This window comes from Lontra canadensis, unplaced genomic scaffold, assembly GCF_010015895.1.
Source record: "Lontra canadensis isolate GAN:19392208 unplaced genomic scaffold, GSC_riverotter_1.0 scaffold74, whole genome shotgun sequence".
In the NCBI taxonomy this organism is placed as follows: Eukaryota; Metazoa; Chordata; class Mammalia; order Carnivora; family Mustelidae; genus Lontra; species Lontra canadensis.
Window position 1 is genome coordinate 5,481,075 of NW_022631068.1, and position 26,677 is coordinate 5,507,751.

The window sequence follows — 26,677 nt, forward strand, 5'->3', positions numbered from 1 at the left end:
CCCCATCCAGTTTATTTTTCACGTTATTGTAACTATTAACTCTAATAGCTTGATTTGGAGTTATGTGTTTGTATGTGTATGTTATTTATATTGTAAAGTTTTTCCGGCGAGATAAACACAACACCAGGCAAAGTGGGTGCAAGGCAAGATTTATTAAAGGCATCTCTGGTGAAGTTTCAGGGCTCAGGAGAAGGGGAGCCAGGAAAGTTGCGCCGGGAGGAGGTGGGCACCCTCGGGTGAGGTTGCGAGACTCTGGAAGGCAGAGTGGCAGAAGTCGTGCCCAAGGCTGGGAGAAGGGGCCTTTTAAGGGGCCTTGAGGGGAGTTCAGGGGTCTTTTGGCAGGTTTCCCTTATTTGGATATTTCGCCTGCTCGTCGGGGTCCCATTGGTCCACGGGTGCCCGGGGCGGGGGTCTCAGATTCCTGCTTGGGCCTTTGTTCTGTCCAAGCTCAGGTCTTGTGGCGGGAACTTTCGCCATCTTAAGTAGCCCTTTCTGCCAGCCCAACATATATATGTGTGTGTGTGTGTGTGTGTGTGTGTGTGTGTGTGTGTGTATATATACATATATATTATTTATAATATAGAGCACGTGTGTGCATATAAATACAGAAACACACATACTCTTCATTTCTTTCGTTAGTTTCTTAAACATATAAATACATGTTCTGTCTTCTAATTCTAACATCTGTTTGAGGTTTGTGTTAGCATCAAATGATTTATTTTCCCCTTCATTTTGAGTTAGATTTTCCTGTTTCCATTCATGCCAGTAATTTTTGATTGGGTGCCAGTCAATATTGATTTGATCTTGTTGAATGCTGGATATTTTTATATTCCTATAAATATCTCTAAGCCTTTTTTCTTAGTTAAGATACATATACATAATTATATCCTTTTAGATCTTGCTTTTAAGATTATTGTTGGGGCCAGAGCAATGTTTAATATAGGACTAATTATTCTGCACTATCAAAGCAAGATCATACTCTATCTTGTATTATCCAATGAATTAGAATGTCCAGTCCAGCTTGTGGAAGCATGCATTCTTTTCTCCTTGTGTGAGCACCAGGTACTTTTTCTCTTATCCCTTCTGGTTGTCTTTTTCCAGCTTTGGGTATTTTCATCATTCTTATTTTCTGATCAGTACTCTACTAAATACTTGGATATGACATCTTTGTTAAAATAAAAGTCTGTTCAGTTTTCAACACTGTATGTTTTTATTTCAGTCCTTGGATACATTTATTTATTTATTTATTTATTTATTTATTTATTTTAACTTCGGTGTACTAAATCCAACAATCTGGGTAAGATTAGAGTTGGTTTATTTATTTTTTTAAAGATTTTATTTATTTGACAGAGAGAGAGAGATCACGAGTAGGCAGAGAGGCAGGCAGGGGGTTGAGAAGCAGGTTCCCCACTGAGCAGAGATCCCAATGTGATGCCGGACTTGATCCCAGGACACTGGGATCATGACCTGAGCCAAAGGCAGAGGCTTAACCCACTGAGCCACCCAGGCATCCCTATTATCTGCTTCTTCTCTTTGACATGGGTTACATTTTCTTATTTCTTTAGGTGTATAATTTTTTCTCGTGTGTTGCATATTAAGTTCCTTCTTAGTAGAAGTCTAATTTTCCTCTGAGGAGTGTTTATTTTCATTATAGAAGGCAGTTGAATCGGTTAGACTTGGACTCCAAACTCTGCCTTCTCTGTGATATCATTGGCTGAAATCTTCACTCAAGTATTTATATAGCACCAGGAAATCTTTTCCTAACAATGAGTTAAGTTAGTTGTAGGCCTGAAATGGTGCTTATCCGTGGGTGATGATAAAAGAGCAGCTTTGTGTGAGGATACCATGAGAAGTCAACAATCTGTAGTCCAGAAGAGGGTTCTCACCAGAACTCAACCATACTGGTACCCTGACCTTGGGACTTCAGCCGAGAACTGTGAGAAATAAATTTCTGTTGTTGATTAGCAAGAGAGAGAGAGAAAGGGAGAGACAGGAGCTGCTTCTTCCTTTAAAATATGCAGGAGCTATATGGTATAATGGCTAATAGTATGTATTTTTGTATCAAATAGACATTGGTTTAAATTACCACTCTGAAGCTTTCCAGATGCTTTACTATGAGCATATTATTTAAACATCTAAGCCTCCATTTTCTATAAAATTAAGGTTGCTCTAATTATGTCAGAGCTATTCAGAGGATCAAATGAAGTAGTGAATATAAAGCGTTTGTCAGAGTGACTGAGACAGAAAATTATTAACAGGTAGACGTTTAACCATTCTGTTTGGTAGGGGGAGAAACTATAGCAAGAAACGGAATATTCCAAAATAGAATAGATGTAAGAGTTAAATAGGGAGGTTAAACTTTTAAAGATTTAGGAATTCAGAGAAAAGGAAGTGGACTTCTTTGTTTAATTAATGTTTGCGCTTGGATTTTAATTTTTAAAAAAATCACTTTCAAGGTGGGAAGCATGAGGTGAAATTGCATCTAGAATATGTAGATTCTAAGACTACCAGGCCAGAGTGTGCAAAGGTTTATTACTGAAGACCTCTAAGAAATAAAAGCAAATTGGTAGGTAAAGCGAGGTCAGGTTATTTATGTTTTGAATGTCTGGCGGGAGGTTTTTACAGTAATGATCGCTTGTAATTACTAGAGGAATGGGATATTATAAAATCACAGAATCATAGGAATTTCAGACTGGAAATGCAAATGATCTTGTTCAATTTTTTTTAAACTCATGTTCATATGCAGTGAAATTTAATAGATGTACGCTACAGAAATGTATAGCTGCTCAGTGATCCCTCAAGGCGAGTCTATCTAGAGATTCAACTATTCTGCTTAAGAAAACCATCATGGAAACCTAGTGCTATCTACAGTTCTTGAAAAACTTTGACCAGTTTAATCTTTGCTTGTCATAAAAATTAAAGAATTAATGTATTGAGTTAGAAAATGACTTACCTAAGCTCAAGTATTGAATGCCAGAATAGCTAGTGTTATTTTAATTAAGTTTTGCTGAATCATTAGTTTTGGGAACATTAGCCTAATATTTCTATAGACATTAGAAAGGTTAGGGACTGAAATACCCTCTAGGAGACACTGTAGTTATTCAGGTCTGAAAAAATAAGAAACTTGAGCCTGGAGATGGCAACAGAGGTAGAGAGTGGATGCCAAGCAGATTTCCAAACCATATCAGAGAGAGAATTTTCAGTGCAGCCTCCATCCTTTCCTCCATCTTTCACGTATCCAACAAGTATTCATTTTTGTTCATATTAATTTCCAGGTCCAGCTCTGTCTTCATGTTACCCGTGTTACCCATGTTACGTTTTTGGGAAGGGGAGGAGACAGAAGACAAATAAGATATCCATGTAAAAGTCAAAGCAGTTAGGTGACGATAAGTGCAAAGGAGAAAAGCTAGCAAGAGAAAAGCAAGAGACTATTTGAGCTGGGGCGAGTAAGCATGGTCGTCATTTTAGATACAGTGGCCAGGGAGGGGCTTGCTGAGAAGATGGATATTTGAGTGAAGACTTGAAGGTTGAGAGATTAAGAAGTGGCGCTCTCTGAGAGAACACTGTAGGGAGAAGGCACAGCATATATGAACAACACGCAAAGGCAAAAGCATGCCTGGTCTGACTGAGGAATCGCTAGGAAGTCAGCATACCTGTCCTAGGTAAGTGAAAGGAACAGTGTTTGATGAATTCAAAGAGATAAGAGCAGTCAGTCTTTTAGTTACAGTTACAGATCCTGTAACTTTGTAAGCCATTATGAGAACTTTGACCTTTTATTCATGGATGGTGAGGAGTGAGAGCTAGGAAGGTGTGTTGGGGAGGAAAAGGAGTTTGAAATACAGAAAGACACATGTTGTGAAATGCTTTGGGCAGAGTGAGTTTGAAGAGAAACCTCTGAGGTTAGCTAATCTGCCGGTAATAATAAATGTGTATATGAACTTGCGTTAGAGGCCAGTTTGGCGATGGGGACCAGAGAGCCTCGGGACTAGAGAGAAAAGTTTGAGTGTGAATGGATTGGCTCTTTATGGAAGAATTTGGGAATGACTTGGTTAGCCAAAAAAGAAGGACATCAGATATAAAATTGGAAGCATTCAACCAGGAAGAGACTGATTTTCTTGTGCCAAGTCAGTAAAGAAGATTTATAGAAGGCACAGAGCCATATCACCAATGCCATTGACATCATTATTAATAACCGGCACCTTTGAGTTTAATGGACTGAAACTAGTGGGTAATCCGAATTTACAAAGAAGAAACAGTAAGAGTGATGTCATCATGTATTTTGTGCAGCTGTTGTTTGACTTCCAAAATTTCTTCATATCTTATTGTAGCTTTGTTTGTGACACACACAAAACATTCATTTTTTAATTTGACTAATGAAGAAACTGAAGTTGCTTAAAACTTATAGCAAGCATTCAGTTGGTCAGTAGCAGATGAAGGCCTAAGCCCAAAACCCAGTTCTCCCATCTTCTGGGGTGTTAAACCTAGAAGCGTTAAACAAAGAGATTGTGCTATAACACAGTCCTTTCATTTTGCATATGAGAATTGAGGCCTAGAGACTTGGACTGTCTTGGCATGGACACATAACTCCTCTGTGGCCAAACGGGGATTAGAAATTAGAGAATGTTAATTATCACAGGCCTAACAAGTGCCTGCCTAGCTCTGTAGAGTAGCCTTACGTTGATCCCATTCAATCCTTAAAGCAACATTATGAGCTGGGCAAAACCATCTTCATTTAAGAACCAAGGGAACTAAAGCTGAAAACAGATAAATGATTTGCTCAGAGTCCCACAACTGGTATTAACAGAGCCAAGATTCCAGCAAGTATATCTGACTACAAAGCTTTGTCTCATTCCAATGCAAAAGTTCTCCCACCTCTTTAGAGGTCTCTAATCTGTGATTGGTGCTAAGGTGTTTTTCTCGTGTGCTTGCTTTTATTTTTAGAGATTGTGTCTTCATAACTTCTGACCTCTGCATTATTTCCCCTTCATATGGAAAGGGGTCTAACAAAACAATAAGGAAATTTTGGCTGCAGCAGTAAAGCAGCCTACAATGATGAGGTTGCTGAATAAGACAGGAACATACTTCTGCTCATATAAACAATCCGTGACAGTATCAGGTCGGTGGAAGGGCTCCACTCTCTGTAGTCATGCAGGCACTACCATTTTTTTATTAAGATTTTATTTATTTATTTGACAGAGAGAGATCACAAGTAGGCAGAGAGGCAGGCAGAGAGAGAGGAGGAAGCAGGCTCCCTGCTGAGCAGAGAACCCCATGTGGGGCTTGATCCCGAGACCCTGAGATCATGACCTGGGCTGAAGGCAGAGGCTTTAACCCACTGAGCCACCCAGGTGCCCCCAGGCACTACCATTTTTAAGATGTGGTTTTCAGGGGTGCCTGGGTGACTCAGTGGGTTAAGCCTCTGCCTTTGACTCTGGTCATGATCTCAGGGTCCTGGGTTCGAGCCCTATGTCGGGCTCTCTGCTCAGCAGGGAGCCTGCTTGCCCCTTTCTCTCTGCCTGCCTTTCTGCCTACTTGTGATCTCTGTCTGTCAAATAAATAAATTAAATTTAAAAAAAAAAAAAGACGTGGCTTTCAAGGTTTCCCTGTACAGTAGCCTCCAATGGGAAGGTGAGAATAGTATGGAGGTTCACATGAGACATTTTTGTGGGATTATACTGAAATTACATTTTTTCTAGCTCTAGAGCTAGAACTCAGTCACATGGGCTCACTCATCTGCCAAGGAGGTGTGCTCCGGACATACCCTTGGGTGACCAAGGAGAACGGGAGTTGAAAGAGCTAGACTGTTTCTCACAGTCTCTATATTTCACTAATTTATCTTTTTAGTTTCCCTTAAACACTCTGAGGCATGTTGTATGATCAGTGCAATCCTGGAATTCAGCAAATATTAAATAATAACCAGCTTTGTGTTTGCTATATTTTTGGTATTTTATGTTACTGATTCGACTTAAATTCATGTGACTTCCATGGGAGAGAACCCATGTTGTGTGTGTTATGACTCATGTTATGTGGTGTGTATTATAGACTCATAGATTCTATTCCTCAGTGTTCTACAATGTGACAATTATCTCAAAACCCACACGAGTATCATTAAAGATCCAGACATAACCTCTGTGTCCTAACCAGCTTCTTTTTTTTTTTTAAGATTTTATTTATTTATTTGACAGACAGTGATCACAAGTAGGCACAGAGGCAGGCAGAGAGAGAGAGAGAGAGAGAGAGGAGGAAGCAGGCTCCCTGCTGAGTGGAGAGCCCAATGCGAGATTTGATTCCAGGACTCTGGGATCATGACCTGAGCAGAAGGCAGAGGCTTTAACCCACTGAGCCACCCAGGCACCCCTGACCAGGTTCTTGATTACAAGTTAATATTAATTTTTTGTTTTCTGTTTTTAGTTTTTTAAAATTTTTAATTCTTTTCCAATTTTTACTGACATTCTAATTAACATATAGTGGAATATTGGTTTCAGGAGTAGAATTTAATGTTTCATCAATTACGTATAACACCCAGGACTCATAGGAACAAGTGCCCTCCTTAATGCCCATCATCCATTTAGCCCATCCCCCTCCCACCTCCCTCCATCAACCCTCAGTTTGTTCTCTCTCGTTAAGTCTCTTATGGTTTGCTTCCTCTCTCTCTCTTTTTTTCCCCTTCCTATATGCTCATCTGTTTTGTTTCTTAAATTCCATATATGAGTGAAATCGTATGGTATTTCTCTTTCTTTGGCATAATTTGCTTAGCATAACACACTCTAACTTCATCTACTATTTTCTATTTTTTTAGCAGTATATAGAGTTAAAAGTTAATATTCTGTACAACAGGAGAAATATAACAGATTTTGCTTATGAGTCTTTTGTTCATTAATCCTGTAAAGTTTGATTTTATTTTCCCAACATCTACCGATAAGAAAACAAAGATATAGAAAAATCTGTAATACATTAGTGTGTTGGTGAGCAGGCATTTGAATCATGTTTGTCTCCAAAGTCCATGTTCTGCTAACCATGGTTACTTTTTTACATTTCTGTTTGCCCTGATAGACTCTAAGTGCCTGGAGTGCATGGACATTTTCTTTTCACCTCTGTATCACACAGTGTGATACAGCGTTTCCTATATGTACTGTTCAAAAAACTTTTGTCAAGTGAATGAAAGTATCAAAGTTTTTCCCATGATTCAATCGCCTCACTTTACAAATCCTTAGAAAAGATAAAATCTGGGGCACCTGGGCAGCTCAGTTGGTTAAGAGTCTGACTCTTGATTTCAGCTTAGGTCATGATCTCAGGTTGTGAGATCAAGACCCATGTCAGGCTCTGCACTGGATGTAGAGCCTGCTTGAGATCCCCCCCTTCCACCCCCCACAGCTCATGCATGCTATCTCTGTTTCTCTAAACAAAACAAAACAAAAATGTAAAATCCAACTGCTTCTTGAGCCTCTGCTTCCCTGTGAACTTTAATCCATTAATATGATATACAATACTATATCCTTGACAGTAAGCTTTGAGATAAACTATTAATTTCACAAATTTCCAAAGAGCACATCTGAGACAGAAGAGATCAGGTAAAGGAAGAGATTCATCTAACTCCAGAAATAAGAATTTTGCAAGAATCTAAGGATTTGTTTGCAAATGGCTTTTAATACTAATATCATTGTACATTCCAAATAGGATTAAATGTGTTCCTTAGGACTCATCCTATGGAAAACCCTTTGGTAGTTACCTGGTTTTCACTGTGATAAAAAAAAATCTCAAGGTACATGTAGGATTGTTCATTGAAGTAGGTAGAGCTATGTGTCTTTTTGTTGCCTATTCCGTCTTAAAAATCTCTGACAATTAGACCTGGAAACAAAGTATTAAATAGAAACTACATGTTGTCTTTTCAAGGTAAATAACATAAAAAAGTTAAGCTAACCCCATTTTATTTAGCTTTGTGAATTGATATTGTATCTTTGTGATTTGCAAACAGTAGGAAATCTTGTCGTACTTTGAATCTCTATTTCAGCACTTTTTCATTATTCCTTTCATTCAATCCATTGTCAATTATTTTTACATTCATTTTTACACACTTTTATTGCATGCCTTCATATTACTTGATACTATCACTGGAAATATAAATCTAAGATGATATCTCTGTTCTTGGGGAAATTTGGATTTGAGTGATGGACATAAAAGGGGCATTACTGTGATAGAGCAAGACATGTGCTTAAATAGATGGGGACATATACACTGAGCCATTATGGGAGGGAGGACCTGTGAGTCTGGAGGAGTTGGAGAAAGTGATTCTGACTGGAGTTTAAAGGATGCTTGTATATACCTCCTCCCCTTTGTCATGAGCACTTGTATTTCAAGGAATCATATCTTTGCTTCTGCATCTGCCACAGCACAAATATCCTCTTGAGCACATCATGTTTTCAGCTTAGCAGTTATTATAGAATTGAATAAAATGTTATATATTTGTGCGAATCATTCTTCATTTGTCAATAAGATGATTTGATAGAGTAGTGACAGATACAAGTTCTAGCAAGTTCTGAACTTGGTTTTGCCATTTTGTTTCCTGTGTGACCTAGGCTATGTGGTGAGTTTTTAGTAGCAGACACGTGACACTGAGGATATAGAAATAAATACTGTAGGTTCCGCTTTTAAGAATCCCCCATCAGGCACCTGGGTGGCTCAGTTGGTTAGGCCTCTGCCTTCGGCTCAGGTCATGATCCCAGGGTCCTGGGATCAAGCCTTATATCAGGCTCCCTGCTCTGTGGGAGGCCTGCTTCTCCCTTTCCCACTCCCCCTGCTTGTTTCCTGTCTCCCTGTCTCTCTCTCTGTCAAAAAAAAAAAAAAAAATCCCCCATCATAGGGATGCCTGGGTGGCTCAGTCAGTTAAACATCGGCCTTCAGCTCAGGTCATGATCTCAGGGTTCTGGGATGAAGTCCCACATCTGGCTCCTTGTTCAGCCAGGAGTCTGCTTCTCCCTCATCCTGCTTGTGCTCTCTCTCAAAACAAAGAAACAAAAAAAGGGGCCTGAATAACTCAGTTGGTTAAGCATCCAACTCTTGATTTCAGCTCAGGTCATGATCTGAGGGTTGTGAGATCAAGTCCCATGTCAGGCTCCATGCTGAGTGGGGAGTCTGCTTGAGGATTGTCTCTCCCTCTATCCTTTCCCTGTATCCCATCCCCCCAGGTTGCACTCTCTCTTTCCAAGAATTCCCCATCATCTGTTGTTTCCTCTGCCATGTCTTCAAGTCTGTGCTGGATTAAACTGAGATTTAAGCAAAATCCTAGGACTTTTTATAAGAAGGAAAAATGATATATAATTTTTGCTCATTTCCTTTGAAATGAGTAACCCATTGTGTGATGCAGCCAAGCTTTTGGTTTACAAAGTGACCTCTATACATGCAGGACAGGGACAGGCAGAAGAAGGAAGCAAACCACTGCAGATTAGTAGATAGCAGGCATAATACACAAAGGAACTTAACTTAAAAGGCTTGTCTTGAGCAATTGCAAGATGAGTAGATCTTTTCACCCATCTGCCAGAATCTCAAAAGTTTATACAGAGGCCTTCACTGTGTTCAATTATGTATACTGTTCAGATGGTCCCGACAACACATTGCTCTCTCAAGGCTGTGTCCTTGAAAACAGCTCTCTCTGTGGGAACAGTGGGAAGAATGTATATTGCAAGGATAGGGGAGGGGCTGCGGAGCCTCTGATTTCTTGGGTCCAGCTCTCTGGTCACCCAGCAGTAATGTCCTCTCAATGACCTTCCCAACACAGGCTCACTGTAATTCATGAGAATTCATTGAAAAAGTGTTGGATTCCATTGTGAACTTGCAGAGACCCTATTCCCAAGGCATCTGTCTTGTTTGTTTGCCTGTGGCAAGTGTGACTGGGAGAAACAAATCTCTGAGGACCAAGGTAGCCATTACCGATTTATGATTTTTAAAGTTCCCAAAATGTCACTGTAAGGCCTTTAAGTGTTTCCTGTATTTGGGTTTGTGGTGGTTGCTTTTAATACTGCTGTGACTATGTAGAAGAAATGGCCAGTTTTATGAATGCAATGAAAATGTGAGCACCTCTCACATGTAGTCTGGTTGTGTATAAAGTGGAAATTTTGACTTCAGTTGTAGATGTTATAGAACAAATGTGCAGCCTTGTTATCAGGTGCTGGTATGTGAGGAGTCCTGGTTATTTCCAGTGACTTGCCAGAACCTGCTATGCACAGTGCATCTCCCAGGCAAGGGACATTTCCACTACTTTTCTCATTTTCATTGCAAGCCAGGGAGGGATTTCCTGATGTCTCTGGGGCCAGTTGTAGACATATAACTGTCCTGTTGTCTTTGATCTCACATTTCCCCATGCTGCACAGGTAACTTCTGTCCTGCTGAATCACAAAAGACTTTAATAGTCTCTTTTATTATTATCCCCATTTTGGGAATAAAAATATATGTGAATTGAAAAGATTTTTGCACATGATTCACCACTCCTGCTTCTCCTAGAAATTGAACGTTGAATTGAGGGATAGAGGAAGTATTTGAAAGATGTTCAGGTAATTTATCCTCCAAACTGGTATGGTTTTGAGAAGGAAATGGGCAGCAGATGTAAACCTAGGACTTGTGATTATTTTGGTTATCTGAGAAGGTTTTGCTTGTGTATTCCCTGGTTCCTCAAAATACTAACTGTGGTTGGATGGTTGTTACCTGAATACTGTCAGAAGTCTAGAACTGACAGGATGTGTGGGTATCATGACCACCTTTCTGGGGGCTTTGGAAATCAGTGTCTTAGATAGAATTTGTTGCTTCTCCATTGCAGAGAGTTGTCTTTCAGCCTTACATAAAGAAGCTATCTTTGAAAATCAGTCTTATCATTACACTTGTTTCTCTTGGTGACTATATTTAAAAATACTGAACTGGGGCACTTGGGTGGCTCAGTGGGTTAAAGCCTCTGCCTTCAGCTCAGGTCATGATCCCAGGATCCTGGGATCAAGCCCCACATCAGGTTCTCTGCTCTGCGGGGAGCCTGCTTCCTCCTCGCCCTCTCTGCCTGCCTCTTTGCCTACTTGTGATCTCTGTCTGTCAAATAAATAAAATCTTTAAAAAAAAATACTGAACTGACTCCATAAGCTAGGGCCAGCTCTTTTGGTCTGTGAGACATAGCCTCAAGTTACCTCTGTATATCAGTTTTTAAAAATTTAAGTGATCCAAGGTGTGTCTCATAAAATATCACATCTGTAAAATTTTAAAAATTATAATATAGCTGTTTAAAATTCATTTTCTGGGGATTTATAATACATGTACAAACAACCTGACTGCAGTAGCTGAAGGTGCCCCTGGCTCCTGTGGGCTTATTACATTTAGAAACCTGAGATGTGGTTGGAGTCTGTGGAGACAGCTGAATAAGACCTTGTCCCATGGATACAGCAAATAATACCCACGTCAGAATAAATAACCCCACAAATGACCCGAGGACTGGCAGAACAAACATAACAGCCAAAGATAGAGACTAGGCCACATAGAAGAAGGCAGAAAACATGCAGATACAGTTTGCATGCAGATAAGCATGCAGATACTGTCTGTGGTCCAGATGGAGCCTGGGTCTTTGAGAAGGATGAAAAACACACTGTCACACCAGGGAACCTATATGGAGAAGACACTTGGCTTTGACAGTGAGAGGGGCTGTATTTCATGAGCTCTTAGATCAAGCAGGACTTAAAGCCTGGAATTTTAAAAATCAGCAGGCTCCACTTCAGGATAGCCCAGAAGACTTTAGCAAGCTAAGTCCCCACCCTTAAAAAGACAGCACAACAGTCAGCAGAGATACAGCGTAAAAGTAGCAATGGGGCACACTGATGGGAGAGTGATTTACTCGTCTCAGAGCCTGTCCTAAAGAGGCAAGTGTCACAGGGAGACCCCTCCAGGAAAAAAGGAGCTGGCACATGCTATTTCTCTCCCTTGCCTTTCAGCATAAACACAGGACCACGTGCAGGAACCAGGATGGCACCAACACTCTTTCCAACTCACTATCCAACATGCTTACCCCAAGACCTGCCCCCAACACTTGGGCAGATCTGCCCTTTCCACTAAAGTTTTCCTTAGTCCCAGTACTGAAGCAACCAGAAGACCAGTGCAAGCCTCACTGATACCCCATCTCCTGACCAGCATCTTCTGCAGGGCTTCATTTCTGGTCGCAGTGATGGCAGGTTGCTTTTCACAAGCAAACCAGTGTATACCTTGTTAAAATATCCCACCAAGCCAGGGACCAAACACTGCCCATGACAGGAAAAAAGAGCCTCCATGGACAACTGGACTGTAGGAAAAAGAGGCTAAGACTACAGCAAGGCACACACAACACACATAGGAGATACCTAAGAAACACAAAATCCTGAGGAACAAGGTATACTGCACTCAAGGCACTAAAGGACCTCTTCTTCTTAAGTCCATTCCTTTCAAGACAAGATGTAGATGCCTTCCTGAACACAGAGAAACAGATACAGAGAGTTAGACAAAATGAGAAGACAGAGGAATATATCCCAAACAAAATAATAGGGACAAACCACAGCAAGAGACCTAAGTGAAACAGAGATAAGTAATAAGTAATATGCCTGATAGAGAATTTTAAAATAATGATCATAAAGATACTCTTGGACTTGAGGAAAGCATGAAGGATGTCAGTTAGACATTTAACAAAGAGATTAAAAAAAAAGAAGAACCAATCAGAGATGAAGAACACAATGAATGAAATTTGGTAGTACACTTGATAGAATAAATAAACTAATGGAATCAGAAGAATGAATTAATGATCTGGAAGACAGAGAAATGGAAAGTGATCAAACTGAACAAATGAGAGGGAAAAAATTACTCAAACTGAGAATAGCCTTAGGGAACTCAGTGACTCCATCAAGTGAAATAACTTTTGTACTACAGGGATCCAAGAAGAAGAAGAAGAGAGAAAGGGGGGCAGAAAATTTACTTGAAGGAATAATAGCTGAAAACTTCCCAAATCTGGGGAAGGAAACAGATATCCATATCCAGGAGGCACAGAGATTTCCCCCCACAAAAAAATCAGCACAAAGAGGTCCCCAGCAAGACACAGTAATTAAAATGCCAAAAAAATAGAGATAAGGAAAAAAATTAAAAGCAGCAAGAGAAAAGAAAAGAGTTACATACAAGGAAAATCCCATAAGGCTTTCAGCTGATTTTTCAGAGAAACTTTGCAGACCAAAAGGGAGTGGCATAATATATTCAAAGTGTTAAAAGGGAAAATCTGCAGCCAAGAATACTCTGTCCAGCAAGGCTATCAATCAGAATAGAAGGAGAGAGAAAGAGTTTCTAGACATACAAAAATTAAAGAAGACACCTGCAGACTGAAAGTTAGGAGATGGAGAAACATTTATCGTACAAATGGATGTCAAAAGAAAGCAGAGATAGCAGTACTGCTATCAGACAAAGTAGACTTTAAAAGAAAGACTGTAACAAGTGACGAAGGACAGTGTATAATAATAAAAGGGACAATCCGACAAGAAGATAAACAATGCAAATATTTAAACACCCAACATGGGAGCATCCAAATACATAAATCAGCTAATAACAAACATAAAGGAAGTAATCAACAGTAGTGCAATAATAGTAGTGGACTTAACACCCCACCGACATTGATGGACAGATCATCCAAACAGAAAACCAACAAGTAACGAGTGGCTTTGAATGGCAACACTGGAACAGATGGATTTAACAGATACATTCAGAACATTCCATCCTCAAACAACAGAATGCACATTCTTTTAAAGAGCACATGGAGTAGATCATATAATCTAAAATAATCACATAATAGATCACAGGATAGATCTCTTTTAATGTCACAAAACAAGTCTCAACAAATTCAAAAAGATCGAAGTCATACCATGCATCTTTTCTGACCACACTGTTATGAAACTAGAATTCAAGTGTAAGAAAAAATCTGGAAAGAGCACAACACTGAGATTAAACAGCATGCTACTGAACAGTGAATGGGTCAACCAGAAAATAAAAGAAGAAATTAACAAATACACGGAAACAAATGAAAACATAATGGTCCAGAATCTTCGAGATGCAGCAAAAGCAGTTCTGAGAGGGAAGTTTATAACAATGCCTCAAGAAGCAAGAAAAATCAGAAATAAAAAAATCTAACTTTGAACATAAAAGAGCTAGAAAATAAGAAACGAAACCTAAAACTATCAGAAGAAAAGAAATAAAGATTAGAGCGAAAATAAACAAAAAAGAAACTAAAAAACAATATAACAAATCAATGAAACCAGGAGCTGGTTTTTTGAAAGGTTCAACAAAATTGATAAACCTCTAGCCAGATTCATCCAGAGAGAGAAAGAGAGAGGACCCACTCAGCATAATCTCTTCCAGTCCTGTCCATGTTGATACAAAAGTTGAATATTCATCCTTTCTGATGGAGGCATAATACTCCATTGTATATATGGACCACTTCTTCTTTATCCACTCCTCTGTTGAAGGGCATCTTAGCTCTTTCCACAGTTGGGTGACTGTGGCCATTCCTTCTATGAACATTGGGGTACAGATGACCCTTCTTTCACTACATCTGTATCTTATGGTTTCACTTACTTGTGGAGCATAAGGAATAACATGGAGGACATTGGGAAGAGAGGAGAAGTGAGTTGAGGGAAATCAGAGGGGGAGACAAACCATAAGAGACTGTGAACTCTGAGAAACAAACTGAGGGTTTTGGAGGGGAGGAAGGTGGGGGTTGGTTTAGCCTGGTGGTGGGTATTAAGGAGGGTACGTATTGCATGGAGCACTGGGTATGGTGCATAAACAATGAACCTTGGAACACTGAAAAAAGATTAAATTAAAAAATAATAATAATAAAAAAGAGAGAGGACCCAGATAAATAAAATCACAATGAAAAAGGAGAAATACCAACCCACTCCACAGATACATAAACAATTGTAAAAGAATATTATGGAAAATTATATTCCAACAAATTGGGCAACCTAGAAGAAATGTATAAATTCCTAGAAATGTATAATGTAACAAAACAAAACCAGGAAGAAATAGAAAATTTGAACAGACAAAATACCAGCAAAGAAATTCAATCAGTAATTTAAAAAACTGCCAACAAACAAAAGTGTAGGACCAGATGGTTAAACAGGTGAATTCTACCAAACATTTAAAGATGAGTTAGTACCTATTCTTCTCAAATGATTCCAATAAATAGAAGAGGAAGAAAGCTGTCAAATCCATTCTGTGAGTCCAGTATCACCCTGGTATGAAAACCAGATAAAGTCACAACAAAATAAGAGAACTATAGGCCAATATCACTGATGAACAGAGATGCAAAAAATCTCAACAAAATACTAGCAAACCAAATCTACCAATACATTAAAAAGAAATCCTTCACCATGATCAAGTGAGATTTATTCCTGGGATACAAGAGTGGTTCAACATTTGCAAATCAATGTGATACATCATATCAATAAGAGGATAACTACATAATCATTTCAATAGTTGTAAAAAAAAAAAAAGCATTTGACAAAGTACAATATCCATGATAAAAACCCTCAACAAAGTAGGTTTAAAGGGAACATAACTCAATGGAATCAAGGCCTTATATGAAAAACCCACAGCAAACATCATAGTCAGTGGGACATACTGAGAGCCTTTCCCCTAAGGTGAGGATCAAGAAAAGGATTTCCACTATCACCACTTTTATTCAATATGGTACTGTAAATCCCAGTGACAGCAATGAGACAACAAAAAGAAATAAAAGGCCTCCACATTAGTAAGGAAGAGGTAAAACTTTAATTGCTGATGACATCATTTTTTTATGTGGAAAACCTGAAAGACTTCATGATAAAACTACTAGAACTGATGACGAATTCACTAAAATTGCAGGGTGCAAATCTCTTGCATTCCTATATACCAATAATAAAACAGCAGAAAGTAAAATGAGGAAACAATCCCATTTACAATTCTACCCAAAATAATAAATTATCTAGGGATAAACTTGTCCAGACTCCACTCTGAAAACTATAAAACACTGATGAAAGAAGGTGAAGATGACACAAACAAATGGAAAGGTATTTCATGCTCATGGATTGGAAGAATAAATATTGTTAAAAATGTCTATACTACACAACACAATCTATAGATTTAAAGCAATCCCTGCCAAAATATCAATAGCATTTTTCACAGAACTGGAACAAACAATCCTAACATTTGTAAGGAACCACAAAAGACCACAAATAGCCAAATCAATGTTTAAAAAGAAAAACCAGTACCTGGGTGGCACAGTCAGTTAAGCGTTTGACTCTTGATTTCAGCTCAGGTCATGATCTCAGGGTCGTGAAATGGAGCCCCTTGCTGGGCTCCATGCTCAGTGCAGAGTCTGCTTGAGTTTTTCTGTCCCTCTCCCTCTGCTCCTCCTCTCCATGCACTGTCTCTAAAACAAATGTCTTTAAAAAAAGAGAAAATCAAAACTGGAGCTATCACAATTCCAGACTTTGAGTTATATTACAAAACTGAAGTACTCAAAACAGCATGGTAATGGCATAAAAACAGACACATAGATCAGTGGAACAGAAGAGAAAACCCAGAAATAAACCCACAATTGTATGGTCAATCAATTTTTGACAAAGGAGGAAAGAATATATAATGGGAATCTCTTTTCAACAAATGTTGCTGGGAAAACTGGACAGCTACATGGAAAAGAATGAACCCAGACAACTTTCTCACACCATACACAAAAATAAACTCAAAATGGATTAAGGACCTAATTGTGAAACTTGAAGCTATAAAAATCTTAGAAATGAGCAGAGGCAGTAATGTCTCTGATATTGGCCATAGCAACATTTTTCTAGATACGTCTCCTGAGACAAGGGGATTAAAAGCAAAAATAAGGGGTGCTGGGGTGGCTCAGTGGGTTAAGCCTCTGCCTTTGGCTCAGGTCATGATCCCAGGGTCCTGGGATCGAGCCCTGCATCGGGCTCTCTGCTCAGTGGGGAGCCTGCTTCCCTCTCTCTCTCTCTGCCTGCCTCTCTGCCTACTTGTGATCTCTGTCTGTTAAATAAATAAATAAAATCTTTAAAAAAATAGTAATAAATAAAAGCAAAAATATTGTGATTACTTCAAAATAAAAATTTCTGCACAGTGAAGGAAACAATCAACAAAACTAAAAGGCAACCTATGGAATAGGAGAAGATATTTGCAAATGACATGTCCAGTAAAGAGTTAGTATCTACTATATAAGAAAGAAATGAATCAAGGGCACCTGGGTGGCTCAGTGGGTTAAACATTTGCCTTCAGCTCAGGTCATGGTTCCAGAGTCCTAGAATCGAGCCCCACATCATGCTCCCTGCTCAGTGGGGAGTCTGCTTCTCCCTCTCCTTCTGTTACTCCCCCTGCTTGTGTTTTTCTCTCACTCTCTGTCAAATAAGTAAATAAAATCATAAGAAAAAAACCTGATACAACTCAACACCCAAAAAACAATCTAATTAAAAAGGCAGAAGACATGAACAGACATTTCTCCAAAGAAGATACACATATGATAAATGAAAGACAGACTCATGTCGAGATGCTCACATCACTCATCATCAGGGAAATGCAAATCAAAACCACAATGAAATATCACCTCACACCAGTCAGAGTGGCTAAAATCGACAACACAAGAAACATGTGTTGGCGAGGATGTGGAGACAAAGGAACCCTAATGCAGTGTGGTAGGAATGCAAAGTGGTGCAGCCACTGGGAAGACATCATGGAGATTTCCTCAAAAAGTTAGAAATAGAACTACCCTCTGATCCAGTCATCACCCTACTGTGTATTTACTCCCAAAATACAAAAGCACTAATCTGAAGGGATACATATACCCTGTGTTTATTGCAGCATTATCTACCATAGTCAAATGTTGGAAATAGCCCAAGTATACATTGATGGATGAGTGAACAAAGAAGATGTGGTGTATATATATAATGAAATATTATTCAGCCATAAAAGAACTAAATCTTGCTATACGCAATGGTATGGAGCTAGAGAATATAATGCTAAGCAAAATAAGTCAGTCAGAGAAAGACAAATACCATATGATCTCACTCGTGTGGAATTTAAGAAGCATAACAAATGAGCAAGCAAAAAAAGAGATAAACCAAGAAACAGATTCTTAACTATAGAAAATAAACTGATGGTTATTAGTAGGGTTGTGGGGGGATGGGTTAAACAGGTGATAGGGATTAAATAGTATACTTATCCTGATGAGCACGGAGTCATGTATAGAATTGTTGAATCACTCAATTGTACACATGAAACTAATATAATGTTGTATGTTAACTGTACTGGAATTAAAATTAAAACCTTAAAAAAATAAAGAATAAGAAAAAGGGATGCTCTGTGTCAAAGAATTATATGGGCTGAATGATAATAAGTCATAAAGGAAGAAACCACAATGACATACCACCTTACATCAGTTAGAAGGTCTAAAATTAACAAGACAGGGAAGAACAAATGTTGGTGAGGATGTGGAGAAAGTGGACCCCTCTTACACTGTTGGTGGGAATGCAGCCTGGTACAGTCACTCTGGAAAACAGTATGGAGGTTCCTTGAGACATTAAAAATAGAGCTACCCTATGACCTAGCAATTGTAACACTAGGTATTTACCCCAAAGATACAGATGTAGTGAAAAGAAGAGGCACTTATACCCCAATGTTCATAGCAGCAATGTCCACAACAGCCAAGCTGTGGAAGGAGCCAAGATGTCCTTCAACAGATGAATGGATAAAGAAGATGTGGTCCTTATATACAATGGAATATTACTCAGCCATCAGAAAGGATGAATACCCACCATTTGCATCAACATAGGTGGAACTGGAAGGGATTATGCTAAGTGCAGTAAGTCAAGCAGAGGAGGACAAGTATCATATGGTTTCACTCTTATGTGGAACATAAGGAATAGCAGGGAAGACCATAGAGGAAGGGAAGGAAATCTGAATGGGAAGAAATCAGAGAGGGAGACAAACCATGAGAGAGTCTGGACTCTGGGAAAACAACTGAGGGTTAAGAAGGGAAGGGGGGGTAAAGGGAATGGGTAACCAAGTGATAGGTATTAAGGAGAGCATGTGATATGATGCACCCTGGGTATTATATGCAACGAATGAATTGTTGAACACTACATCAAAAACTAATGATGTACTATATGTTGTCTAATTGAACATAAGAAAAAAATTATAAATAAAGGAAGAAGATGGAAGTTGGCAGAAAAGAAAAAGAAAGAAGCAGGAACAAGAAAAAGGAAAGGGGAAAAAAAGCTGGATTTGCCCAGTATAAAGAGCTACACTTTTTCTCTCCTTACTTGGCTGGAATGCCACAAGACGAGACTGACAGGTTGCAAACTACATTCACAGCCGTGTGCACACCTTAGGACATGTCAAGGTAATAGAACAACTGGTAGCTGATTGCCCCTGAGCCAATGCCTACAGCAGGGCACTGCTGAGAAAGACTCCAAAATGTGTTTTATTCATTATGTGTTATATCCCAATATTAATTAGATTTCTATGTGTAGAAGACTGGCATAGTTCAGCTATTTCTAGGAGACCTAGTAAAAGATTTCTAGCCAACAATGGCTGTATTCCAAGAAACAATTACATGGAGAGATTCTATAAGAATGAGCTGACCCTGGCATAACAACTGACAGCTTGTCTTTCTGCAGTGGTGTCAGCTCCAGCTCAGAGGCAAGCCTTTGGGCCAGAGAATCTGTACATGATCTAGGCATTTACTTATGTTAAGTCAGATCCTAGAGCAAACAAAGCCCAGTATATGTCCTTTCATCAGGAACGACTGAAGAGGGTATTAAGGAGGGCATGTGTTATGATGAGCACTGGGTGTTGTATGCAACTAATGAATCACTGAACACTGCATCAGAAACTAAGAGGTACTATAAGCTGGCTAACAACATAATAATAATAAAAAAAAAGGAAGGACTGAAGAATGAGGATCTCTGATTGACTATCATAAACCAAGTCCTTAAGCTTTGAAAGAATTAGAACAGTAGTTCTCCACATATGCTCCCCAAAATAGTCTCACAGGACTAATCCATCCCTCAGCCAAATAAATTTGGGAAACAGTGCATATTATTTTTCTCCTCCCTAAGTTTTGCAGGAGTTATGAATATGATAAGTCTCTTTGATAGGACAGTATAAAAAAATCAGTTCAACACTATTAAACCCAGAGTTCTCTGAGCTTATTTTTTTATAGATTTTTCAAAGAACAGCAAATAATATCTAGAATTACTCTTTTGGAAACAGTGAATCTGAGAAAAGCTATATATACTCAATACCAAAAGTGTGCCAAACATCCTCAGTTTACTTTTCGGTTATGCAGAAGCCAACAACATTTGTAGGTAGGATGCCTTCATGACCATCAGCTCTCATTTACTATTCAGTACATGAGAACCCATCCCTGGCTTTCCGTTTGTTAGGATTCTGGGAAAAAATGGGATTTGGTTCTTCCTGTAACTTTCATTTTAGGTAACTAACCGCTTTTAACTGATCTGTTGACATGAGCATGTTTTAGGTGTTTACTGAAAGGTTAGTGTCAAAAGAAATTAATGTCCTGGTGGGCTTGTGTTTTTCTCTGAGACAGATATTGATGAATGCACAGAGGGAATCATTGAGTGCCACAACCATTCCCGCTGCGTTAACCTGCCAGGGTGGTACCACTGTGAGTGCAGAAGCGGTTTCCATGACGATGGGACCTATTCACTGTCTGGGGAGTCCTGTGTTGGTAAGCAGCTTTTAGCCATGCCCTCCGTCCTTCTGGCCCTTTGCAGGAGGGGCAGTCTGCTTTGGTACTCTCTTCAGCTCCCAGTGTTAAGATATGACCCCTCACTGGCTAAACGCATCAGTTTTCAAATTTCCTCCCTCAACAATTCAGGGATTAGGCCAGAGATTATGCAGTGTGGGGTTTTAGGGTTTCTATATGGAAACTGGGGCAGTTAGAGTATTAAAGCCTGGGTCTGTGTGCTATGGCTTTTGGTTCTTTTGAAGTAAAATCATGGTGGCTGGCTGAAATTTTTAATAGTTTGAGAAACAGAAGTGGGAGGAGAAGAAGAAATACTGGTGGACTGAGAAAGTTGAGGTTAAATCCCAGCTCTTGTACTGAAAAAGGTACTGCATCTCTCTGAGTCTTTGTCAGTGAAAGGGTAAAATTGGACTATTAATATATATGTGTTGCTAGGATTAAATGGGATGCCACACATTTAAAGACTGTAAGCTTTACGTCGTTGTACAAACATAATACAGCTGCATTAACCTTACTACTGTTATTACCACCATCATCCTTACAAAATCTCCTTTAATCACTGTTCTGCTTGAGGTTCTGTTAAATGCTGAACAGAGGAAGCTAGCAGATGGAGTTCTTTTACCTTCAAGACCCTACAACTTTCATGATATCCAAACAACTGATCAAACCTGTCATTGTTTCCATGAGAACCTTGGCCAATCCACATATATCATGTCCTTTGAACTCAACTAAATTCTTCATGCAGATTTGGATAGACCTACAAGGCAAGCCTTCTGACCTTGGGGTCAGACTGATGAATTAGAAAATGGGAATGTGATTTTGAAAATTCATTGTTTCTGCTCATTGCAAATATATATATATAAAATTTATTTAGAAAGTTGCTACTGAGAGCCACCTAGTGTTTTTCCAACTTCTTTCCTGAGGTTATTTTAAAGTAAAGACGAATTAGGGAACACTGGGCACACAGCATGAGCTATCTACCACAGTTTGACACTCCTGTTGAGAGGTAGGCAGTATTGTTGGTTAAAGCATGGATCCTGGAGCTAAACTCCTGGCTGTCAAATTCCAGCTCTTTCATTTCCAAATAGGTTCCCTGTGGCAAGATCTTATCTAGTTCATACCTCGGTTATCTCATCTGTGAAATGGAAATGTGGCTATCTAGGTCGTCTGAGCACTGTGAGAATTAACTGAAGTGACACCTGTTAAATGTTCAGTAAATGTTAGTTACCATTATCTTCAGTGTGTCTGCATATTCAGGACTCTGCCACAGGCTCTATCCATGCTTTTTTAAATTCTTTTTTGTTTGTCTATTTTATTTTATTTTAATTTATTTTTTGTTATTAACATATATTATTTGTTTCAGGGGTACAGGTCTGTGATTCATCAGTCTTACACAATACACAGTGCTCACCATAACGCATACCCTCCCCAATGTTTAATTTATTTTAGAGAGAGAGAGTGTGAGGCCATGAGAGAGAGAGCTGGGGCCTTTGGGGGGTGGGATGGGGTGGGGTAGGGCAGGACAGAGGGAGAAAATGTCAAGCAGACTGAGTTTAGAGCCCAACTTGGGGCTGGATCTCATGACCCTGAGATCATAACCTGAACTGAAATCAAGAGTCAGATGCTTAACTGACTGAGCCACCCAGTTTCCCCTCTTTTACTCTTGGAATAACAATTTGTGACCTTAGGGACAGGTTTATAGTTATCCTGGGTCTTCAGGTACTTCCTTGACATCTGGCCAAGAAGTTCTGCCTGTGTGCAACTCAGTGTAAATAGAAGTTATGTGACTAGGAATAGACAGAGTGGCAGTTGGGACTGAGCAATGGAGATAGAAAGAATATTGGCCTTATGTGCTATTATACATTTTGGCACTAAAAATAAAAATCTCATTTTTAAACACCGTGTTTGACCTCATTAAATAATGGGTGACTCTTAGCTTTTTATTGCATAAAGGACTTTAAAGATTACCTAGTTAAACCAAGTTCATGACTGCCTGGATCTGCCATGGTCTTGGCACACTAAAATGCCTTTGCTGGTACTGTCCTCTCTGGCTGGAATGGAACAGAACTCTGCAGAGATGACCCTATCTTTTCCTTGATCGCCTTGATTCACATGGAAATTTCTGTTCTTTTTCCCATTTTTGGCTCCTGTTCCACCGGGCTCCCATGAGGCATTTTTGGGTGTTTTCATTGGAGTCATCACTCCTGTCCTCTGCTAACTCCACTTTTCTCCTGATGTATGTTTCTCTGGTTTATACCATAGAAACTTCTACCACTGTACAGTTTATTTGCTCTCCAAGTAGACTGTGAGTGTGAAATGGACTTTATTCTTCGGTCTCTCCAGTAAGACGCTTTGGTAGTTGGTGTTCAGCCAATGAGAAAAATGCAATCACTTCATGTGCCTGATAAAGAAATTTAGTCTCAGAAAGGGTGACACCTTGTTCCCAGCCACCTAGTTGGTTGGATACAAGTTGAGACTCAGCCCTCAGTCAAGGGTAACTTTACATCCCAGATACCAGGTGCAGTTATGGTTTAGTCCTAGTGTTCTGATGTAATTGTCCAAAGCACCCTGTCACTCTCATAAATGTCCCCATTGGGATGACAGGTGTCATGATCATCTCACCCGTAGATTTTTCTCTGCCATGCTGGGGTGGTCTGCCCTCCCTGAGAAAGCACTTTCTTCTTCCGTGAATTGATCCCTGGTCTGCACAGGAAAACTACAGTAAAGTGGGTTCCTTGACAAGGCAACAGAGTTGTTTTTATCAGTGGCATTTTTTATTAGGGTAATTGTTAATCTGAATGACCCTTCATTTCCACACTTTTAAGAAATATCTTTGTGAATGGGTCTTAATAAGAATAGAAATTTGGTCCTTCTTCTGTTTTTCTTTGGTAGTCGAGAGCACTCTTAGTTCAGAATATTTCATGGTGCAACGGATACATATGTCAATCATGTCATTTCCTTACTACAACTTTCTAATGCCTCCCTGTTGAATATAAAATAAAATCCTAACTTCATGTGGCCTTCAAGGCTTTCAGTGATGCTGCATCTATCTACTTCTTAGACTTCACTCCTATAGATGTTAACCTTTTTAATTTTTTCATGCCTTGAACATGACAATGAACTCACTCCATTTTGGAGCTTTTGTCTTTGCTGCTTTGTCTGGGACACCTGATGCCTGTCTTGTTACAATATATCATTCTCAGCTCAAATGCCTCTCTCTGACCATGTTATCTGATGTAGTCCTTTTCTGGTGACTTCATTATATTAATCTCTTTTATAACTTTTGTAGCATTTTAAAATTCTCAGTTGACTGGTTGTATCCATTTTTGTAATTGTCAAAGGTACAGGTTGAGGACCAAGACCTTGTTTATATTTTGCCATGGTACCTCCAGCCCCTCAAGCAATGTGGGCACAAGTGAGGCATTTAATGCATATATGTCAATGTCTGAAGAACTAGATAATCAAAACCGTATCAGGTCAGATTTATTTTCTGGTTTTTTTTGACATTACTAGTTGTGTGCCTGATGATTATAACATAAGGTATTAAATATCACAAAATCACATGAGTCTATCTCAGGGGAAAAAAAAATACTGAGAACAGTCATCACACCAGCCTTGTGTTGTTTTCTGAGAATATAGGTATGAACTAGAGAAGATCTCTGTGCTTGAAGGATTTGTGACCTGAAATATTCTGAATCCTAAAAATGTACCTTCATGGCACTGAAAACCATCACATCAGAATGAGCCCTAAGTAACATCATCTACTGATGCTTACATATGAAGAAATAGCATCGAAGAGAATCTTTAAAACCTTTTAGGAGGTATTTTAGCAACATGTAATCAGCTATGCTTTTTCCCAGAATAATAGTGGGAATGGCATATGTCAGAATCCAAAATGTGGCAGTTGAGGACAATTGATGCCACTCTATGCCAGTTTCTGTTAGATGGGAATAATAACACCTGCTCCATTGACGTCATCAATTACTGTAAGCATCGAATGTTGCTGATGTCCTTAAAAAAACCACACACATGCAAGATTTACCATTTCATGAGAAAAATGTTTAAGATTAGCCTCCTGCTCCTAAAAAAGATCATATTATTGAAAAGGACTAGTATTAGGTAGCGAAGATCATATTAGGATTAGTATGAGGTAGAGACAGAATTGGCATCCCTTAGAAGTTTAACAGGCCGAGTGTCTGTCTGCTTCTTTCTCATATGCTTGTGTGTGTTTTATAATTCCAGAGGAGATGTGCACATAGAAATCTGCCAGCTGGTATTTGCAGACGGGATGACAGTGATTACTTACAGTTGTTACCATGGGGTGCAGGGAATTCTGGGTTTGGATGCCATAGTTTGAGTCAGTGATTCTCAGTTGTAAGAAGTTTTGAGCAGTCACCTTTTTTGTCTAGACATAGTTATCTGGGTCATCTAGAAATGAGAACTAATGTATAAATAGCAATGGCATATGTCAAGAGCAGGAGTTTACATACTTTGAAAAGGAGATTCAGACTCCCTTGACCTCCCTCTATCTCTGTGATCTTGCTCGTGCAAATGAGAATTTATTTTGCTCTGCTCCGTCTTGTACCATGCGTGGATCCACAAGCCTGCCCGAATCATTCTTCCACTCTTCTCAAACCCTGGACTCTCTTTCCTCTACTTCTTTACTTGTATGCTTTCCCCTGACCATCCCTCTGTCCCCATTTCCACATGTCAAAATCCTGATAAAGTCCTGCTTCCTAAACCAGTGATTCTTTTTTTTTTTTTTTAAGATTTTATTTATTTGAGGGAGAGACCAAGAGTGCAAGTGAGCTGGAGAGGCAGAGGGAGGGGGAGAAACAGACTTAACACGGAGCAGGGACCCTGACCCTGGGATCATGACCTGAGTCAAAGGCAGACACTTAACTGACTGAGCCACCCAGGTGCCCCTAAATCATTGATTGTGAAACCTGATTCACAGGAGATTCACCTAAGTAGCTTTTGGAAAATACTTATGATGGGCCAGCCCACCCTGGAGATTTGGACTCATTGGACCTCTTGTGGGACTTAGAGGTCATTGTTTAAAAAAAAAAAAAAAAGTCTCCAAATGATTAGAAAGAGTATTGAATTATCATAGAAAACCACTTCATAGATTTTTCCAATAAAAATAATAATAATAATAATAATAATAAAAACTTCCCTTTTATGTGTCCCTGTAACTATGTATTCACATCTCTCTCTGGAACTTGCTAAATCAGGCTTATCTTCTTCATTCGTCCTTTATAGCCTCCCATCCAGTCGAGGTGTTTGGATTTCCTTTTTAGATTTGTGTTGAATAAAATTGTATTGGTCATACACTTGTTGTTACTGCACGAATTTTCAAATCCCAGTAAAACTCACTTTGTCGAGGAAGGCATCCTGAGGGCTCACGTACAGCTGTTCTTACGTAACGTGGCCCCTCGGCCTCCATTGCTGCTGCCTCCGCAGGACCTGGTTGTGCGAGGCGGGTCCCCAGACCCCACCGGAAACAAACCAACAAGGACTTACTTGTCCCAACAGCTGCTGCAGCTGTCCTCAACTTGCAAAGCCACATCAAACAGCCAAAAAAGTTTCGGTTGGAATCTCCTGGGAAGATTTCACTTTTAACTGGTTGATAGATCAAGATGGATTGAAATGGCCTAAGAATGGTGTGGGTTCTGCTATCCCTGCTCAGTGCCTGGTTCTCTTAGGAGTGGCGATAAAAAGGGCTAGGACCTAGAGATGCTCCCAGAGGGGTAAGAGTTACAAAGGATTAGCAAGTGACAGCATGATACAGTGGGGGGAGGGCAGGCCGGGGCGGGGTGGAGGGGCGGGGGGAGGCAGATTTGAAGTGTATGTAGGCCCGGAATTGGATCCCAAGTTGGCCAC

The 26,677-nt window shown here is 39.5% G+C and overlaps 1 protein-coding gene across 2 annotated transcripts in view; it reads left to right on the forward strand.

The window, feature by feature from the left end:
• The window catches only part of NELL1 (neural EGFL like 1), an 822,741-nt gene that overhangs the window by 759,280 nt on the left and 36,784 nt on the right, over nt 1-26,677 (forward strand). The window contains exon 16 of one of the 2 annotated variants that reach the window (XM_032881211.1): nt 20,636-20,776. The exons of the other annotated variant lie outside the window; for it this stretch is intronic. Within the exon in view, the coding sequence (XP_032737102.1) occupies nt 20,636-20,776 (141 nt within the window). The remainder of the gene's footprint in view (nt 1-20,635; nt 20,777-26,677) is intronic. 2 annotated transcript variants of the gene reach the window in all.